Genomic DNA, 15,368 nt, shown 5'->3' on the forward strand with positions numbered 1-15,368 from the left:
TAATTTCTATGAGCACTGGCTGGTGAATCTTGTTCTGATCTTTCTATGTGATACTGGTGCTAATATTATAATCATTGGCACAAATTAAATGCTGTCTTGTGTCCATTCCAACATGTCCCTGTACTTTTTGAAAACAGTTAGAAAGAGAAGAGAAGTGGGGATTAGACACTATACTTCTGTTCACGACAAAGATTTCTAATTATGATTTCATAGAAAAACACTCCCCTGAAGCAATACGCAGATCTCCATATTCAATGATTAGGGAAAACATGCACATATTCATTATCATATATTATATATAGAAGTCAAAACATCCTACTATATATATCCCCAGAATTGGAAGTCTTCGTGGGCAATAAGAACAAGAATGAAGGCGCTTGATCGCTAATATAAGTTTATTATGGATTGGATTTCAATGCCCTCGTACATTCCCCACCCCCTAAGCTGATTTGCTATAGAAACGGATGCCAACGGCCACACCCAATATGATCAGGGGAACTAAGAACTGAAGTAGCTTGACAACGAACTCGGGGGTTTTGTCCTGGTTGTAGTGAGGCTGCTTGGGAGGAATGTACTTGGTTCTGGTGGGAATGCTTGATGTATCAATGTCACCCACATAGAATTCATCCATCATTGCTCTTGCACTGGTACTGTGGCCGACATCCTCAAAATCATCAGTTGCATCCTTTCCTGCAAAACATATAACACGTGCGCGCCAAACCATGGCCAAGAACATTCATTAGTTGGTGGGGTTTCAGATCCAAAACACCATCCAAAGCAAACAGATTTTGAACTTAACGTTGGTCGACACCCATGCATCACATACAAGGAAAACAAATGATTAGCCAACATTTAAACTGGCTCAAAAAATATTGCTACTTCTTTACATGCCTGTTGCAGACAACAAAACCTCGTCACCACCGGGATGGTCCTCCAAAAACTTCGTCACATCATACACCTGATACAAACATTAAAGAGATGCAGAGTTCAGGACACTTCACAAATACTACGACACACTGTAAACGAAAACACCATAAAGAGAGGTAGCAGAATGAACACCATTAGAGCCCATCATTCTGTTTAAAGCATCCATAAAAGCTTTAAATCTCCGAGCACATATCTATCTGCCCACCATTTCCATTTCAACTATTATACTATAGGAAACCGGTTAAACAAATGGCCAGATTTTCGAAGCATCCCTCCAACACTTTTTCCCCAAAAATCTATTCATTCATCCAAACAATTATCTTAGGGCTAAATTTACACTGTGGGAAGACATGTCAACGAAATACAAGGCACACCTTCATTTTTTCTCTCTCTTTTGTCCTTCTAAATTACATTTCTTTTATATCAATTTCTAATAAAATTTATATAAATTATTATATAGAACTTGATCTCTAAGCAGAATAATTCAATCTGAGCTTTAAATAAATTTCACAAGGCTAATAAAATTTCACTATTTTTCATTACCCCTTAGTTTTCTAATTTATTCCGGTCTGCTTCGTTTTTCATGGAATGGAAAAATATATTGTCTTGACTTATGTGGGATCTCCACCCTGCCCCATCCCCAGGTTTCTTCTGGGAAGATATCCTTCCTTGCATACTTTTTTTTGTAGCATTCATAAGAATGACAACAATTGACGGCACTGTTCAACCAGTTGATGCAAAAATTGGATTCAATGGCCACAAACAAGACGAGAAAGGTTTAAGAAAACTGGTTTCACATATAAATGTTTTTGTGGATGCCTAAGTAATTGAAGTTGACAACATTAATCTGCTGTTGTGACTCTTCAGGGCATATTATACTATTGATTTCTTATGTAGTCAAAAACAGGACCATTAATCTATTTGTGCACCAATCAAAATAGCGACGGTGCAATGAAGTCAATTAAATTGAGAAAAATCTACTAATACCTACATAAATTTTATCATCTCGTATGGTCTTTCTTTATTTCTATTGATCCAATGAAAAAAATGGAAACTTGGTCAAATTCTTTTTCCATTCAATGAACCTTTACTATTATAATAGAGTCAAATGTTATATTGTGCAGTAAAGAAGGTTCTAAGAAAATTCTGAGTCCTCAGACTCAAAATTTTTTGAGTCAAACAGTTCATGGACAAAATAAATAAATACAAAATATAATAATAATTTAATCCAGATATGTCATTCGTTGCATATAACAAAAAAATTAGGGTAAAGTGCAAAAAATCCCCCTGATCTTTACTCTCTCTTGCAAAAAACCCCCTTGAACTTTTATTTTAAAAGAAAACTCCCTAAACTATTTTAATTTTTGCAAAAAAACCCAAATGACACTGTTCCGACATCTGATTATCATGTAAATTAGGTTATAATTTCAAAATGCCGGTACTACCCTTATTACTTATGGGATAATTAACGAAACCCCAAATTCACAAATCGCCATTGCCATCCATGTGGAGGTCTCACCTTGCAACCCCAACTGAAGCGACACACAAAATGATCAGATAGAGTTACCTTCCGAAGAAAAAAAAAAATGATCAGATAGAGTGCGTCAAAACTCCAATGGAAGAAAGAGACCCTCCAACTCTAACTACATGTACTCCATCTTTCAATTACCACAACAAGACAAGTCACGCCGGTCACGTTCATCTTCTTCACCACTGGTGCCTGAAGTTATTTGATAAATCAATCACCGCACTTGTACCATTCGCGCAACAAATAAACAAACCTCAATCTGAACTACTCCTTCTCCACAATTAAGTTTGTAAAATCCCTTTTATTTGGGTTCTCTTTGTTTTCCAAAACCAAGTATGCATTGAAATGGCTTAACATTATTTTATTGGAACTAACAAATCAACAGTATACAAGATCCATGGCTTCTGTTCAACTATATATATATATATATTGTGACGGCGGGTTATGAAAAGTTCCCTCCGTTGACTGGTGATGAGGGGAGGCGATATTGCGCCGACAGCGATGGAGATTGCAGAAGGGAGGCGATATTGCGCCGGCAGCGATGGAGATTGCCGAAGGGAGGCGATATTGCGCCGGCAGCGATGGAGATTGCCGACGGGAGGCGATATTGCGCCGGCAGCGATGAAGATTGCCGACGGGAGGCAATATCGCCCCGGCAGCGATGAAGATTGCCGATGGGAGGCAATATTGCGCCGGCGGCGGTTAAGATTGCCTAAGAGAGAAATTTTGGAGGCAATTGAGGAAACAAATTGGCAATTTTGAAAAATTAGGAAAAAAATTCTCGATCGAAGGTGCAGATGGAAAGTCGACCGTATGTATATATATATATGCGTGTGTGGCTTATATATAGGTGGGTCTGGTACAAGTGTTGGTGTTTGGTGCTAAAGTGAGTAGTGTAATTCTATATGGAATGAGCGATGGTTTCCAAATTGAGTTTCAGAGTCAACTTCTTAGATTGGAGTCTGTATGGAAGTTGTTTGGCGCTAAAACGGTGAAGGGTAGGTGAAGCTTGTTGATAAGGTGTTGGGTTGTCGCCATATCATTGGTTTTTAAGATTGCTACTTAACAAACGACAATAAACATTCCAAACGGTGTCGGTTGATTTAAGGCCAATTTGGTAATTTAATATTTCCGGTTAGCTCCGGTGCCTATGATTTTAGAATTTGTCCTTAAATTGCAAATTTTGAATAGTTTAGGGAGTATTACTTAGTTTAGGGGGATTTTGTGTTTTTTGCTGAAAATATAGGGGGGTTTCTTGCACTTTACCCAAAAAATTATATCACTAATTTCATTCGTTCAAGCATGACAAAAGTTGATCCATATAAAACTTCAAGATTCGAATCTTTAACAAATCTAATATATTTGAGCATGATAAAACTAAATAAAATGAATCATAATACAGTCAGAAGCATAATCATGGATTAATTAAACTCACACCATAGAATCAATATATATATATATATACACACACACACGCACGCCCACACACACGAACAAACACATACACATGCATAACTATGTATACCTTGCCAGAGATGACAAGCCAACAGTCCATGACATTGTTGTGCTCGGAGACCTCCGACAATGTAAAGACCTTGCCGTCAGCACCCATTTACGATCGAATGCGTTTCTTTGTGTGTGTTTTGTGTGTGTGTGAGAGAGAGAGTTCAAGACTGAGAGATGGGTGGGTTTGAGGCTTTGAGCGTGAAGATCTACGTCTCTTTAGAGAGAGAATGGGTTGGTGAGACAATTATGGTAGATTTGATCGGAGTTGGATGTGGGGTTGGTGAGAGAGGAGAGATGGGCTTGTCATCGCCCACCTTTTCTTGCATTTTATAGCTTTGTTTTGCAGATTTTTTGTCATTGTGTCCCTCTACTGTTGTGGTATTCCACTTTGCCCCCTATATTTGCAATAATTTCCCTTTCTATTCTGTAAGTAGTAAATTATATAGGATTTGGAGCCTTCTTTGTTAATCACTATTATCCACTTATTCTAAGTTGAACGATAATACTGATTAATAAAAAGTTATCATAAAATGCTCTCAGAATGAGAGGTGCGGCTTCTTCATTTTTCAAATCGCTGAATTGAATTCAATTCAATGCCTACACGAATGTTTTTATTTTATAACAAATAGTATATCTCTTGAAGTATTTAATTCAATTCAATTCAACGGGTGTATATCTTTCTTCTTCAATTATTAAATTGACTTGAATCCAATGACTAAAAGAATATTCTAAAGTGTTAAATCGAATTCAACTCAATTAGTACATGTCTTCATTCTTTAAGTGTTGAATTGAATTCAATCCAATGACTAAAAGAATGTTCTAATGACCAGTAAGTTTCTTAAAGTGTTGAATTGAATTAAATTAAATGATTGTTTGTCTTCGATCTTCAAGTGTTGAATTGAATTCAATATAATGACTAATAGAATGTTCTGATGACAAGTATGTCTCTTAAAGCGTTAACTAAATTCAATTCAAACAGTAAGAGAACAAGATCCCTATCGTAGTACACTTCCTCTTTCAAAAATAACATTTTTTTTTTCTGAAGAAAAGTTCCAATTTATTCAAAAGCTTTTCACTCAAACTAACTTTTTAACACTATCATACTAAACTACTAACACCCTCGAACTTGAAACCAGTTTATATACACTTACTATTATATCCTAAATAAGTTTGTTAAAATTGAGAAAGCATGATAACAAATTAGTGATACGGTTAATAGTATAGGTGCAATATCAAAGGTGGTATAATCTAGTGGTATATTCTTTCACTCGAAGGTGGAGGGTTTAATTTTTTACTGGAATACGTTAGTGTGTAAGTTTCGTGTCAATATATATAGTCTAAGTGTACTACAATACAATTTGCATCCCTCTTCTGTTTTCCACTGAGAAATGGAATCGACTAATTTAAAGATAAAAAGTCTAAACAACTTGCAACCCTACCTTATTTTCTAATGGAGATGGTAATGTTTTGTGTTAGTGGATATGCTCGCACAAGGCAATCTAATATCATTTCGCACGTGGGTGCCAATGTAAAGATTTTAAAATTGGGGGTTTCATGTAAAAAATAACAAAATAGCATGCATGTACCTAATGAGATTCCAAGAGAGGAGAGATCCTTATAAGAAAGAAAATTAAAAAATGTTCCATCAATTCCTCGTGGGCACATGTCCGGACAAAGGAACAACCCAATGGTCATGTTTCATGTTTGGGCTCAACTCAATATCATTAATTTGTTTTAACTTTGGGATAAAATGCAATTAACTGAAATATGCCACATTTTTTTTTAACTCCGAACTCTCTTGGGCTGCAACTGGCCCCATAACAACAGTACCAGTTAAATCAATATTTATAATAAGAGTGTTAGAGTTTGAAACCAAAAACATATTAGACTTATTACAAAATTTCACCAAGTTCATGAGAACTAAAATATGTAACATTGCAAACACAAATTTTGTAACACCAGCTAATTTATGAATTTATTAGAAACATCACAAAATTTCACAACAATTACAATGTTTTGACTTTTGAGATCTGGGATCCAATTATTATTATTATCGATAAATAAGCGAGGTGGGGATGCAATTATTTGTTGGAAAAAAAAAAAAGAAAAAAGAAAAAAAAAAAAAAGGATGCAAATAGTTAGACTTATCTTGGCGCGCATTAATATAATTGCCAATTCCTTGCACATAGTAGATAATGGTCTTTTATTCAACAGCTAACAACCTCCACCAAAAAAAAAAAAAAAAAATTGAGTAAAGAAACATCTAATTTGAACTAAGTTGCCTTGTGTATTTGAAAAAAAGCTTTTAAAATTCAAAGTTCATGTAAAACATCATAAAGATCAAAGTTTTTATAGACCAAGTTTTCTTACTAGGAGGTGAGCTCATCCGGGCTTCATCCGCCAACTTTTTTTTTTGTTTGCATATAATTTCAATTTGCAAATCATCCTTACATAATTTAACAACTTACACATCTTAAACAAATATTCTTGTTTCAAATTATGTAAACTTGACAAAGAATATTGAGGTGATGCCCCCTGTTCAAAAAAATAAAAATAGAATATTTGGGCCCAAAATATTTCGATCAATATTATTGTTTTGTGTATTATATTACGAAATACAAATAAGTTAATTTTGTAAGAAAGATTTAGTATTTTTTTATTATTGTATTTTATAATTTAAAAATAAATAAACAATCATGCACGAATTAGACGCTCCATTTAATAATAATAATTTTAAATTTTTTTTCTTAAGAGCATACTAAATCCATTTAATAATAATAATTTAAAATTTTTTTTCTTAAGAGAATACTAAATAGATAACCAGATCACGTTCGCTTGACATTAACGCATTACTGCTGTAGCGGCCACTGAAGGTATTGTACCATAGTGTTATAAGGGGAGACTTGTCCCACATCGGATCCGGATGGGAAGTAACATGGGTATAAATGGGTGGGTATGCAGCACTACCCAACAGTTCGAGCTTTTAGGTAAATGGGCAAGCGCCCACCCATTACAGTTGGTATCAGAGCCAGACCCAGTACTTGATCTAGTGCTGCTACGCCAAGCGCCCGGCCCGGAAGGCGTCCGGGTGAGCCACCCGGGTAGGCAGGGTGGCCCTCGTTGCCGGGTGGCCCGACCACAACGAGGGCGTTGCGAATTCGAGTGAGAGAGAATGTTACAAGGGGAGACTTGTCCCACATCGGATCTGGATAGAAAGTAACATGGGTATAAATGGGTGGGTATGCAGCACTACCCAACAGTTCGAACTTTTGGATAAATGGGCAAGCGCCCACCCGTTACACATAGCCACTTAAAACCCCATAAACGGCGATCATAGCTACACACTCTCTCTCTACCCTTTTCTACCGGAATCCTAACTCATCTCTCTCTCATTTGCAAACGACCTTCTATTATCTGCAAAGACCGGCCATTATCGACGGCAACCGGCAAGTCAGTAAGTTTTGCAATGGTTCTATTTGGTGCTTAGAATGAATTGAAATAGTTAAAAGAGACCATGCAATTGGAATATAGAGCTAAAAAAGAAGAAAATTAACATGGATGGGAAAAAGTATTTATGATATTTGATCACTAACCACCGGTAGATAACTCCCTCTTGCCTTCCCCTATTTTCTACATGATTTGTTACGATTCTTCATTCTTTTACATGGCATGGGTTTTTCATTAGATTCAAGTACCATCATTTTTTTATTTATTTTTTACAAAGGATTTGTCAATAGAATCCATGCTTAATTGATAGCGATTGAATAGTATCTAGATTTGGTCCTGCAGAAACCAATCCTTAAATTGCATATATGATCTTTTGTTAAAATCTACAGTGGCTTTCAAATTTTCGCATATTAGTCTCTGCCGTGTTTTTACTTTCATTTGTATGTCCACTCATGTTTTCATTTTTGTTTGAGATGGCTACTCTTTTGTGAGTTAGAGTTGGTTTATGATTCTTGTTGTACGAGGGTCATTGGATTTTCTTTGGTCTTTGATATTTCTTGCACTCTATTTGCTTTAAAGATTGCAGTTTAATTGAGAAAAAAGGAACAAGGAGAATATCAGTGTTGTTTGCATGATTCATTGAAGATTTTCTTTCATCCAAATTGGTTGTTTAGGACATAGATGTGGGGTTTCTTTGATCTACGTGTGGAAATATGGTTTCATAATTATTTTGCCTTCTAATGTCGATTTGTATTGTGAATCATGGTTGCATTAGTTTAAAAGAATCTATTGTTGGTATTTGGGGTAATATCTATTGTGATTAGGATAATTAAAAGCAAAATAATAATGTGTTGTTGTGCATAATCTAGGATGACAATCTTACCCGACCCGGCGGGTTTCTGTTCCTATTGCTACGGGTTTGGTATCTTTTTAATAGGGGTTGAAACGGGTATGGGAGATGAAGTTTAAACCCGACACGGGTTCGGGGCGGGGCTGGTATTTACTTCTTCCCGCCCGCCCCAGTTATATGCATACATTGCCAATTACAAATCTGGCCTTCTATATATGCCACACCTACCTTTCACCTTAAACTGTATAGCCCTAATTTTTCCAAATCGTTTTACTGCCATCACCCCTCACCCTGTGGCCATCCTCACCACCCCTCACCCTTCTTCATCACTCTGGCACTTCGCACCTAAAACTCAAGCTCTTTCAATTCAGAGATCGTGTCCAGATTTGAAAATCCCTAGTGTTTGCATGTTTTTCCTTGAACATCGCATCCATTTTATAAACTACACACCTCCATAAGTTCTGGTGCAGAATTTACTGTAGAATTCATTGAAGTCGTCGTTGAAGAAAGTGAACCTGAAGTATTACTGCCGAAGTACCTTGATATTGTAATGGCCACAAAGGCATTCAACCATGCACTTGTTGTCTTCTTCTCTTCTTCAACTAAAAAACATGTACGATATTAAATTTTGGTTTGCTTCTCATGTAATTCATTCTTCGATTCTGTTATTGAACTAATCGGGACACGCGGGATGGGGACGGGAATTCTTAACTCAATTTTAAGCGGAAATGTGATTTCAGACATTTACCCGAAACATGTTCGGTATGGGGATGGGGATGGGGATGGGTATGGGGTATATTATTTCTATTAGGGGCGGAGATGAAAGGGTTATCTGTTACTTATGCACTCGATGAAGGGTACAAGTTGCTATAGAATCAATTGACTCTGTTTTACTCCATGAGCGCCTTACATTTAATTCTTTTTATTTGGAAATACATTCTGTTTAATATTGTTAACAATCCATATGATGTGATGGCCTTTTCCTTTTGATATCAGGCATTCAAGGAGAAAATTCGGAATTCTTGAAAAGCACAAGGACTATGTTGAACGTGCACAGGCTTACCACAAAAAAGAGGAGGCTTTACGGGTAATGTGACAGTTTTACTTTACGCTTCTTTGTGTTTTTTGGGTATTACATGTTGCGTCTTTATACATGGTATTTATCTTAGAAATATTTTCTGTTTTAATGTGTGCCTATGCTTTTGCCATTTGTGTCCTTTACAGAAACTCAAGGAAAAAGCATCATTCAGGAACCCAGATGAATCTTACTTCAAGATGATTAAGACAAAAACTGTTGATGGAATTCATAAACTGGAGTAACATACAAATTACATTGCCCTTTTTGCTTTTGTTTTTCCTCTCATCCACAGACAATGAAGCCTGACTTGTTACGTTTTCTTACAGGAGTCAGGCAAACAAATATACTCAAGAAGAACTCATGCTAATGAAGACCCAAGATATAGGATATGTTCTGCAGAAGGTTCGAAGTGAAAAAAAGGTAATTGTTTTTTTTTTTTTTCTCCCACCAATATGCATTTCAGTCGTGTTAAGTGTTTAAGAATTCTCCTTTTTAGGTTCCTTATTGTTTTATTTGATATAGAAAATTGAAAAGCTAACCGCCATGTTGCACTCTCTTGATAATCAGCCATCAAACAGACATTTGTACTATGCTGAAGACAGGTGTGAGCTTCCTGATCTTTATTTAGTGGCTATTGCATTCTCTGCTTTTTTGAATTAAACTGGAAATAGAACTGTTGAATTGGTTGAACTGGAGATATTACTTCTTCCTTTTCCCCCTTTAATTTTACCGTTAAAGGTGATTACTTTCAGGAGTTGTTTTCCGTCTTTGTGATCTAGTATCGACTTGATTATATGATGGATACTTTTCCTTGTACTGACTGAAAGTTTGATTATGAGATGGACACCTAACATTAACCAAAAGGAAAAAAAAAAAAAAAAAAAAAGAAAAAAAAAAAGAAAAAAAGGTGGATGCTTAGTTTTGAACTTTTGATGATATTTGTATGCATGTCTTTGCTCTGATTTTATTACATGGATTCAAGTACATATGTTGGGTGTGGTTATGTGCCTAAGAGTAGGATTCATCATGGTCTGTTGCCCACTTGGCCCCGTGAAAGAACTTAGGTAATTAATACAACAGTTATCCTCTAGATCTAAAATACACAATCCATTTCCTTGCCTATTTCTCATTCCAGTACCGAGACTACATCCTTTGTGAACCTGGTATAGGTTGAGAATTTTGAGTGTGTTAGTTATGTTTTTGAGAAGGGGTCATTACTTGGTGAATGATATAATCTTAGATCGACAAGGATGAAGATGCATGTTTGAGTTTCAGAGCAGCTACTTTCTGAAAAGGGGTCATTTATCATCTCTCTCTCTTTTTTTAGAAGGTAGGTTATTGTCAGAAAATCCTGCCTGAAGAAGGAAAAAGTTAAAAATTGATCAATGTAAAAAAGGTGCAATGTATCGAGGAACTTGTGGACAGGGTAATGAGATTAGTAAAACACTTTTGACCTAATATTTGGACCTCGATGAGAACATTTACTGCTGAACTGACTTTGTTGCTTTCATAATACATGTTTGGATGCCCAATCAGCCTGCTTGATCTGCAGCAGAAACTACAACTCCGGAAATGAGGATTTCCATTTTCCAACCATATTTTCTAAATAAATTCCTTTTACATTATGTGGTTAAAAGAAATGAGCAAAGAAATCCATATGTTTAGCCTAAGGGCAGGGTATTTTTGCATAATTTTTTACCCTCAATGGACCAAGTTGTTTATGGAATCTATTCCATTATTATGCAGAAAATCTTTATATCTTAAAAGAAAAGAAGAAGAGAATCAACAATTGAGTTATGGTAGGCGTTACGAGTAGTATTTGTTTAGCATGCCTCTATATACTTATCAACAAAAAAAAAAATCATGCCTCTATATGTGTTACGCATAGATAGATGTTATTAATTTAATATGCCTGTTAGTAGATCCCCATCATCCCCTTCAATATTATGATGTTTTCTGGATCCTTTATCTTATTGTTATTTTATTTTATCATCCAGGGAGGACGCTAAGGAGATACAACTACGAAATTTAGAAGGTGGAATAGTGCCTGCATTAGACGACATACCTGGTCGTATTAAAAGGTATATAACAATTTGTTCAATTCATTCTAGGATATGTTCTTAATTATGTGTGATTGCTAGGTAAAATGGTGAAAGGTTGGGTTGTCAATTATGAAAAAATGGATTTGAATCTTAAGAACAGTGGCTTTGTTCTATTAATGCCAAAGGTTAGGTCTATGTCTACTCTACCCTCCCTGCACCCCCTATTAACAAGGGTCTGGATTACAGGATGACCTTCACAACCCATTTTGAAATTTTGTGCATGTTGAAAGTCAACTGATATTAATGTTGTTTTTTTTTCTTTTTTTTAAGGTTTTTTCCCTGTGTGTGTGTGTGTATTTATACATGTATGGTTTTTGATTTCTTAAACTTGAATGAGAGAAATATAATTGGTATTGTTGATTTCGATTGATCATGGACGCAATAATTTATTGTAAATATGGGATTCCTTGATAAAACTCAACTCAAATAAATGAATTTTGTTTGCACTTGGCTTTGTCTGAGGGCGTGCTTTAGTTAAACCATGAATAGCATGCTCTGGTTAAACCTTGAATATCCAGTCTTTCCTTAGCATCTCAATTTATATTTATTTTTGTATTGGTCTTCCCATTTATTTAGCATTACCCTTAATGTGAACCATGCCAATCTTATTCACTAATGCAATTATTGCTTTTCTTTGCCTATGACCAAACCTTAATAGTATTTTTATCATTTTTTATTGCCATCTCTGCCTCCACTGTTTTACAAAAGTGTTCATTTATGATTTCTTGTCTTGTCTTGTCATGCACGTCTCAACATTCACATTATGTATAGACTCATTTTATTAGGATGATGTTTCTTAGCCACCAACCCCTATTTTATAAAGCACGACTGTATTATAGTTTCTTTATAGTTTTTTAAAATTTTACTTGTATACTTGATCTGTACTGGGTATTATAATTTTATGAGTAACATCCTTTCCCTCTCTCTTCTCCTTGTGAAAACTAAAGCCTAGGTAAGAAAACTATTTATTATTTGGTCTTTATTGACCTTTGACATTCACTACTTTCCTCCCTTTTTTTTTTTTTTGCTGAAGTTACATTCTGTATATTCAATTGTAAACTTGTAATCATACTTATTTTAAATCCTTTTTCTAGAGCTTCTTCCCAATATAAAATATTTCTTCTTTATTTTAATCACTTGTAATAATGTCGTTTAGCTGATAAGGATTTGAACCTTTAAAAAATGTCGTGGTTTTTCAGCCTCTGCTCTGGAGAATAGAGGAGATGGTTGTGTTTCGATTAAGTAGTTTGTTGACTGAGAGAATTTAGTAAATTTATTAGGAAATTTAGTGGAAAGTTTTTGTTCCAACTTTGTACTCTGAAGTAATCGTTTTAGGTTTATAGCCTCCACTAGGAAGGGTGACCTAGATGACAATGTTGTGACTAAGTTTCTTTTTTATTCAAGACAATGAAGAAACTTCACTAGAAAATTAACTTCGGAATGTCCTTCCTTTTCGTTTTTGGGCTTATGAAATCATTTTATTTCTGCTTCTTCACATTCTGAAGTTGTTGTGGGCCTTGTGGCAGCCTTTTATTTTTGGCTTATGTCATAAAATGCATGCTTGATGTGCAGGAAGACAGCTGCTTCCTTCCGAGAGTTAGAGGCAAGAAAAAGCAGAGTAAATGAGTTGGAGAGACTATACATGGATATGGCCTTGCAAAAAGAATTACAGGTGTTAAAATTATAGATTTGGTTGCCCCTCCCCTCTTTTCTGTTGGTTTTGTATATCTTAAAATTAGTAAATAAATTCATTTGCTGGAGCAGAAGAAGGGTCGGAAACGCAAACTTCGTGAAGATGAGATTGTCTGTCCAACCTCCAAGCCAGTGTACAAGTGGCGTTCAGAACGAAAGCGATGAAGTGAGTTTTCATTTTTAGCCATTGGATTTATTATTTTATCTGTTTTAATAACTTAATAAATATATATTTCATAATATTGGGCTATTGTCAATGAATGAGGTTGAGATCTTCATACCAAGAGCTCCACATCTGTTGAAGCTTCAATCTTTTCTGTGACTTCGTCACTCAAATGAGCATTCAACTTCAGGATGAACTGTTTATGATCTTGAAAGGAAGTCGTGGAGACGTGCATTCATCACTGCAGATCTGCAAGCAAAATTTTACAATTTGGAAACTGGCTGATACCTTTTGCACTTCAGATATGTATGTTGAACGCCATGTGAACGATGTAAAGTGATCTATCGGCCTCTCAAGCACTGCAGATATGATTACTTATTTATTAAACAATTAATGAAAAGCTAGGGCTTAGTCTTTTTGATGGATTTATTTAAGCAAATTTATCCACATATGGTTTGGTTTGATCCATTTATTATTTATCTTTTCTGAAATTGTTTGTACCTGTACCCTCTCTTGTCATGCTGGTGATCGTTATTATTTTTGAATGGGGCTATATAAATTCTTACTTTTATTGTATGTTATTTTAGGTGCTCTATTTAACTTTTTAAAATCATTTTTAGTAACTTTATTTGTTAGGAATGTCGATGTAAGTGTTCAAACCATCAAAGTTTATTTTTTTTTAATTATTTTTCTGAAGTTGTGTAAAGTTGCGAATATTTTTGGCTTGAACCACAAATATATGGTTGATAGTGCACTTGCACCATATCATTTAGTATAATGTATGGGGTAGTTAACTTAGAGGAGTCCACAGGTTGCATCTCTTTCATTATTTTCTCGTGAATTTTGTTGCAATCACCACCTATAATATATAGTACTATATATTACTATACTATATATTATATATATATATATATATATAGTTAGAGAATTCTTAAAATCCATTCCATTCGGCCCATGAGTTACTTCTATCAATATTCCATCTTTATTTTCTGCAATTTTCACTTTAACTTTTGCTTTTTAAAATTTCTCAATGATTCAGCTCCGCTTAAAAAAAGTAAAGAGTAGTTCAATATACAAAATGTCGATAACGAGAGAATATTGGGTACCCCAAGGGTACCCCGTCAGCATGTCCACCTGCTATCCCCAATCCAATAAAAATATGACATCTGGCAAACTTTCCACATCAGCTCCATACCCAACAAGCCTCCGTTAGTCGTTAACTTCCCTACTTTCTCTCTCTACCCTTTTTTTTTTCTTTCTCCTCACCGTACTCTCTCTCTCCTCAGCTGACGAGGCCGCCGTCATAACCAAGCTCGCCAACGGCCAGCCCCATCCGACTGGACTGGCGCCGACTACTGAAGAGATTTGCACTGGACCGGCGCCGACTACTGAACAGATTGTTCCGGAGCTGCAAATCGAAGAGATTCGCACACTGAGACAGGTCCGGGATCGGACCCGTGAACCCATTTTGCTGTATCCACACCTGAGAGAGCTGGGTCATAGCGGCCAACACGTCGATCGTACCCGACAATCCCATCAACTGATTTTTCAGCCAGAGGTTCTGAATCTTCGATGACCCGAAAGACGCCGGCAACGAACCGGTCAGATTGTTGTCAGACAGCCGGAGATTCTGCAAATTGGGGAAGTTATTGAAAAATCGTCCATGGCGACAAACTGGGGTTGTCGCTGAGACTCAAAAGTCTGCAAATTGGTGAGACCTACAAAGGAAAAGAAAAAAATAAAAGACAAGACAAAGTGCTCAATGCTCTGTTCACGGGAAAGAAAAAAATGAGAGAAGTTTAATTCTTTGAATAATCATTCCCAAACACAACCCGTGTAAGATTGCAAGCTCACATTTATCTTGATTTTTTTTTTCCGCAACATTTAAAAACCATAAAACCATCACTATGCAATGAATCTGGCCAAAAGATGAATTCAGAAATCAGAACCTACATGGAAAGATTTGGAATTGAGGTTGATTGCGGTGACCCGGTTCGGTTTGTCAGAGTCGAGGCCGGACCACAGTAGTCAGTCGGATGGGGCTGGGGAGAGGCTGGTGGCGAGCTTGGTTATGA

At 35.9% G+C, this 15,368-nt stretch overlaps 2 protein-coding genes across 3 annotated transcripts; one reads left to right on the forward strand and one right to left on the reverse strand.

Annotated features, from left to right (window-relative positions):
- Positions 1-226: 226 nt before the first annotated feature.
- LOC132269131 (cytochrome b5) lies at positions 227-4,247 on the reverse strand. Its single transcript, XM_059770188.1, has 3 exons — positions 3,981-4,247; positions 892-958; positions 227-690 (listed from the first exon to the last, which is right to left on the reverse strand). Exons 1-3 carry the CDS (start codon positions 4,065-4,067, stop codon positions 440-442), a joined length of 405 nt encoding a protein of 134 aa, XP_059626171.1. The 5' UTR covers positions 4,068-4,247; the 3' UTR covers positions 227-439.
- A 4,283-nt stretch (positions 4,248-8,530) lies between these two features.
- On the forward strand, positions 8,531-14,128 carry LOC132269132 (probable U3 small nucleolar RNA-associated protein 11). Of its 2 annotated transcripts, none has more exons than XM_059770190.1 (8): positions 8,531-8,871; positions 9,255-9,345; positions 9,483-9,574; positions 9,663-9,756; positions 9,859-9,938; positions 11,334-11,417; positions 13,011-13,110; positions 13,203-14,128. In XM_059770190.1, exons 1-8 carry the CDS (start codon positions 8,831-8,833, stop codon positions 13,293-13,295), a joined length of 675 nt encoding a protein of 224 aa, XP_059626173.1. In that variant the 5' UTR covers positions 8,531-8,830; the 3' UTR covers positions 13,296-14,128. The 2 variants fall into 2 exon arrangements, with proteins under 2 accessions (XP_059626173.1, XP_059626172.1); XM_059770189.1 differs by having other exon boundaries at positions 9,904-9,938.
- Positions 14,129-15,368: the final 1,240 nt, after the last annotated feature.

Source organism: Cornus florida, unplaced genomic scaffold, assembly GCF_030987335.1.
Source record: "Cornus florida cultivar Cherokee Brave unplaced genomic scaffold, ASM3098733v1 CherokeeBrave_3.0.0_Hap2_Chr08, whole genome shotgun sequence".
Classification (NCBI taxonomy): Eukaryota; Viridiplantae; Streptophyta; class Magnoliopsida; order Cornales; family Cornaceae; genus Cornus; species Cornus florida.

Excerpts from the sequence above, each read along its gene's own strand:
- LOC132269131 (XM_059770188.1), bottom strand. The coding sequence starts at position 4,067 with ATGGGTGCTGACGGCAAGGTCTTTACATTGTCGGAGGTCTCCGAGCAC. Across the intron at positions 959-3,980 it reads GGCTTGTCATCTCTGGCAAG|GTGTATGATGTGACGAAGTT; the intron begins GTATACATAGTT and ends TGTTTGTATCAG. Across the intron at positions 691-891 it reads GGTTTTGTTGTCTGCAACAG|GAAAGGATGCAACTGATGAT; the intron begins GCATGTAAAGAA and ends TATGTTTTGCAG.
- LOC132269132 (XM_059770190.1), top strand. The coding sequence starts at position 8,831 with ATGCACTTGTTGTCTTCTTCTCTTCTTCAACTAAAAAACAT. Across the intron at positions 8,872-9,254 it reads CTTCTTCAACTAAAAAACAT|GCATTCAAGGAGAAAATTCG; the intron begins GTACGATATTAA and ends TTTTGATATCAG. Across the intron at positions 9,939-11,333 it reads TTGTACTATGCTGAAGACAG|GGAGGACGCTAAGGAGATAC; the intron begins GTGTGAGCTTCC and ends TTTATCATCCAG.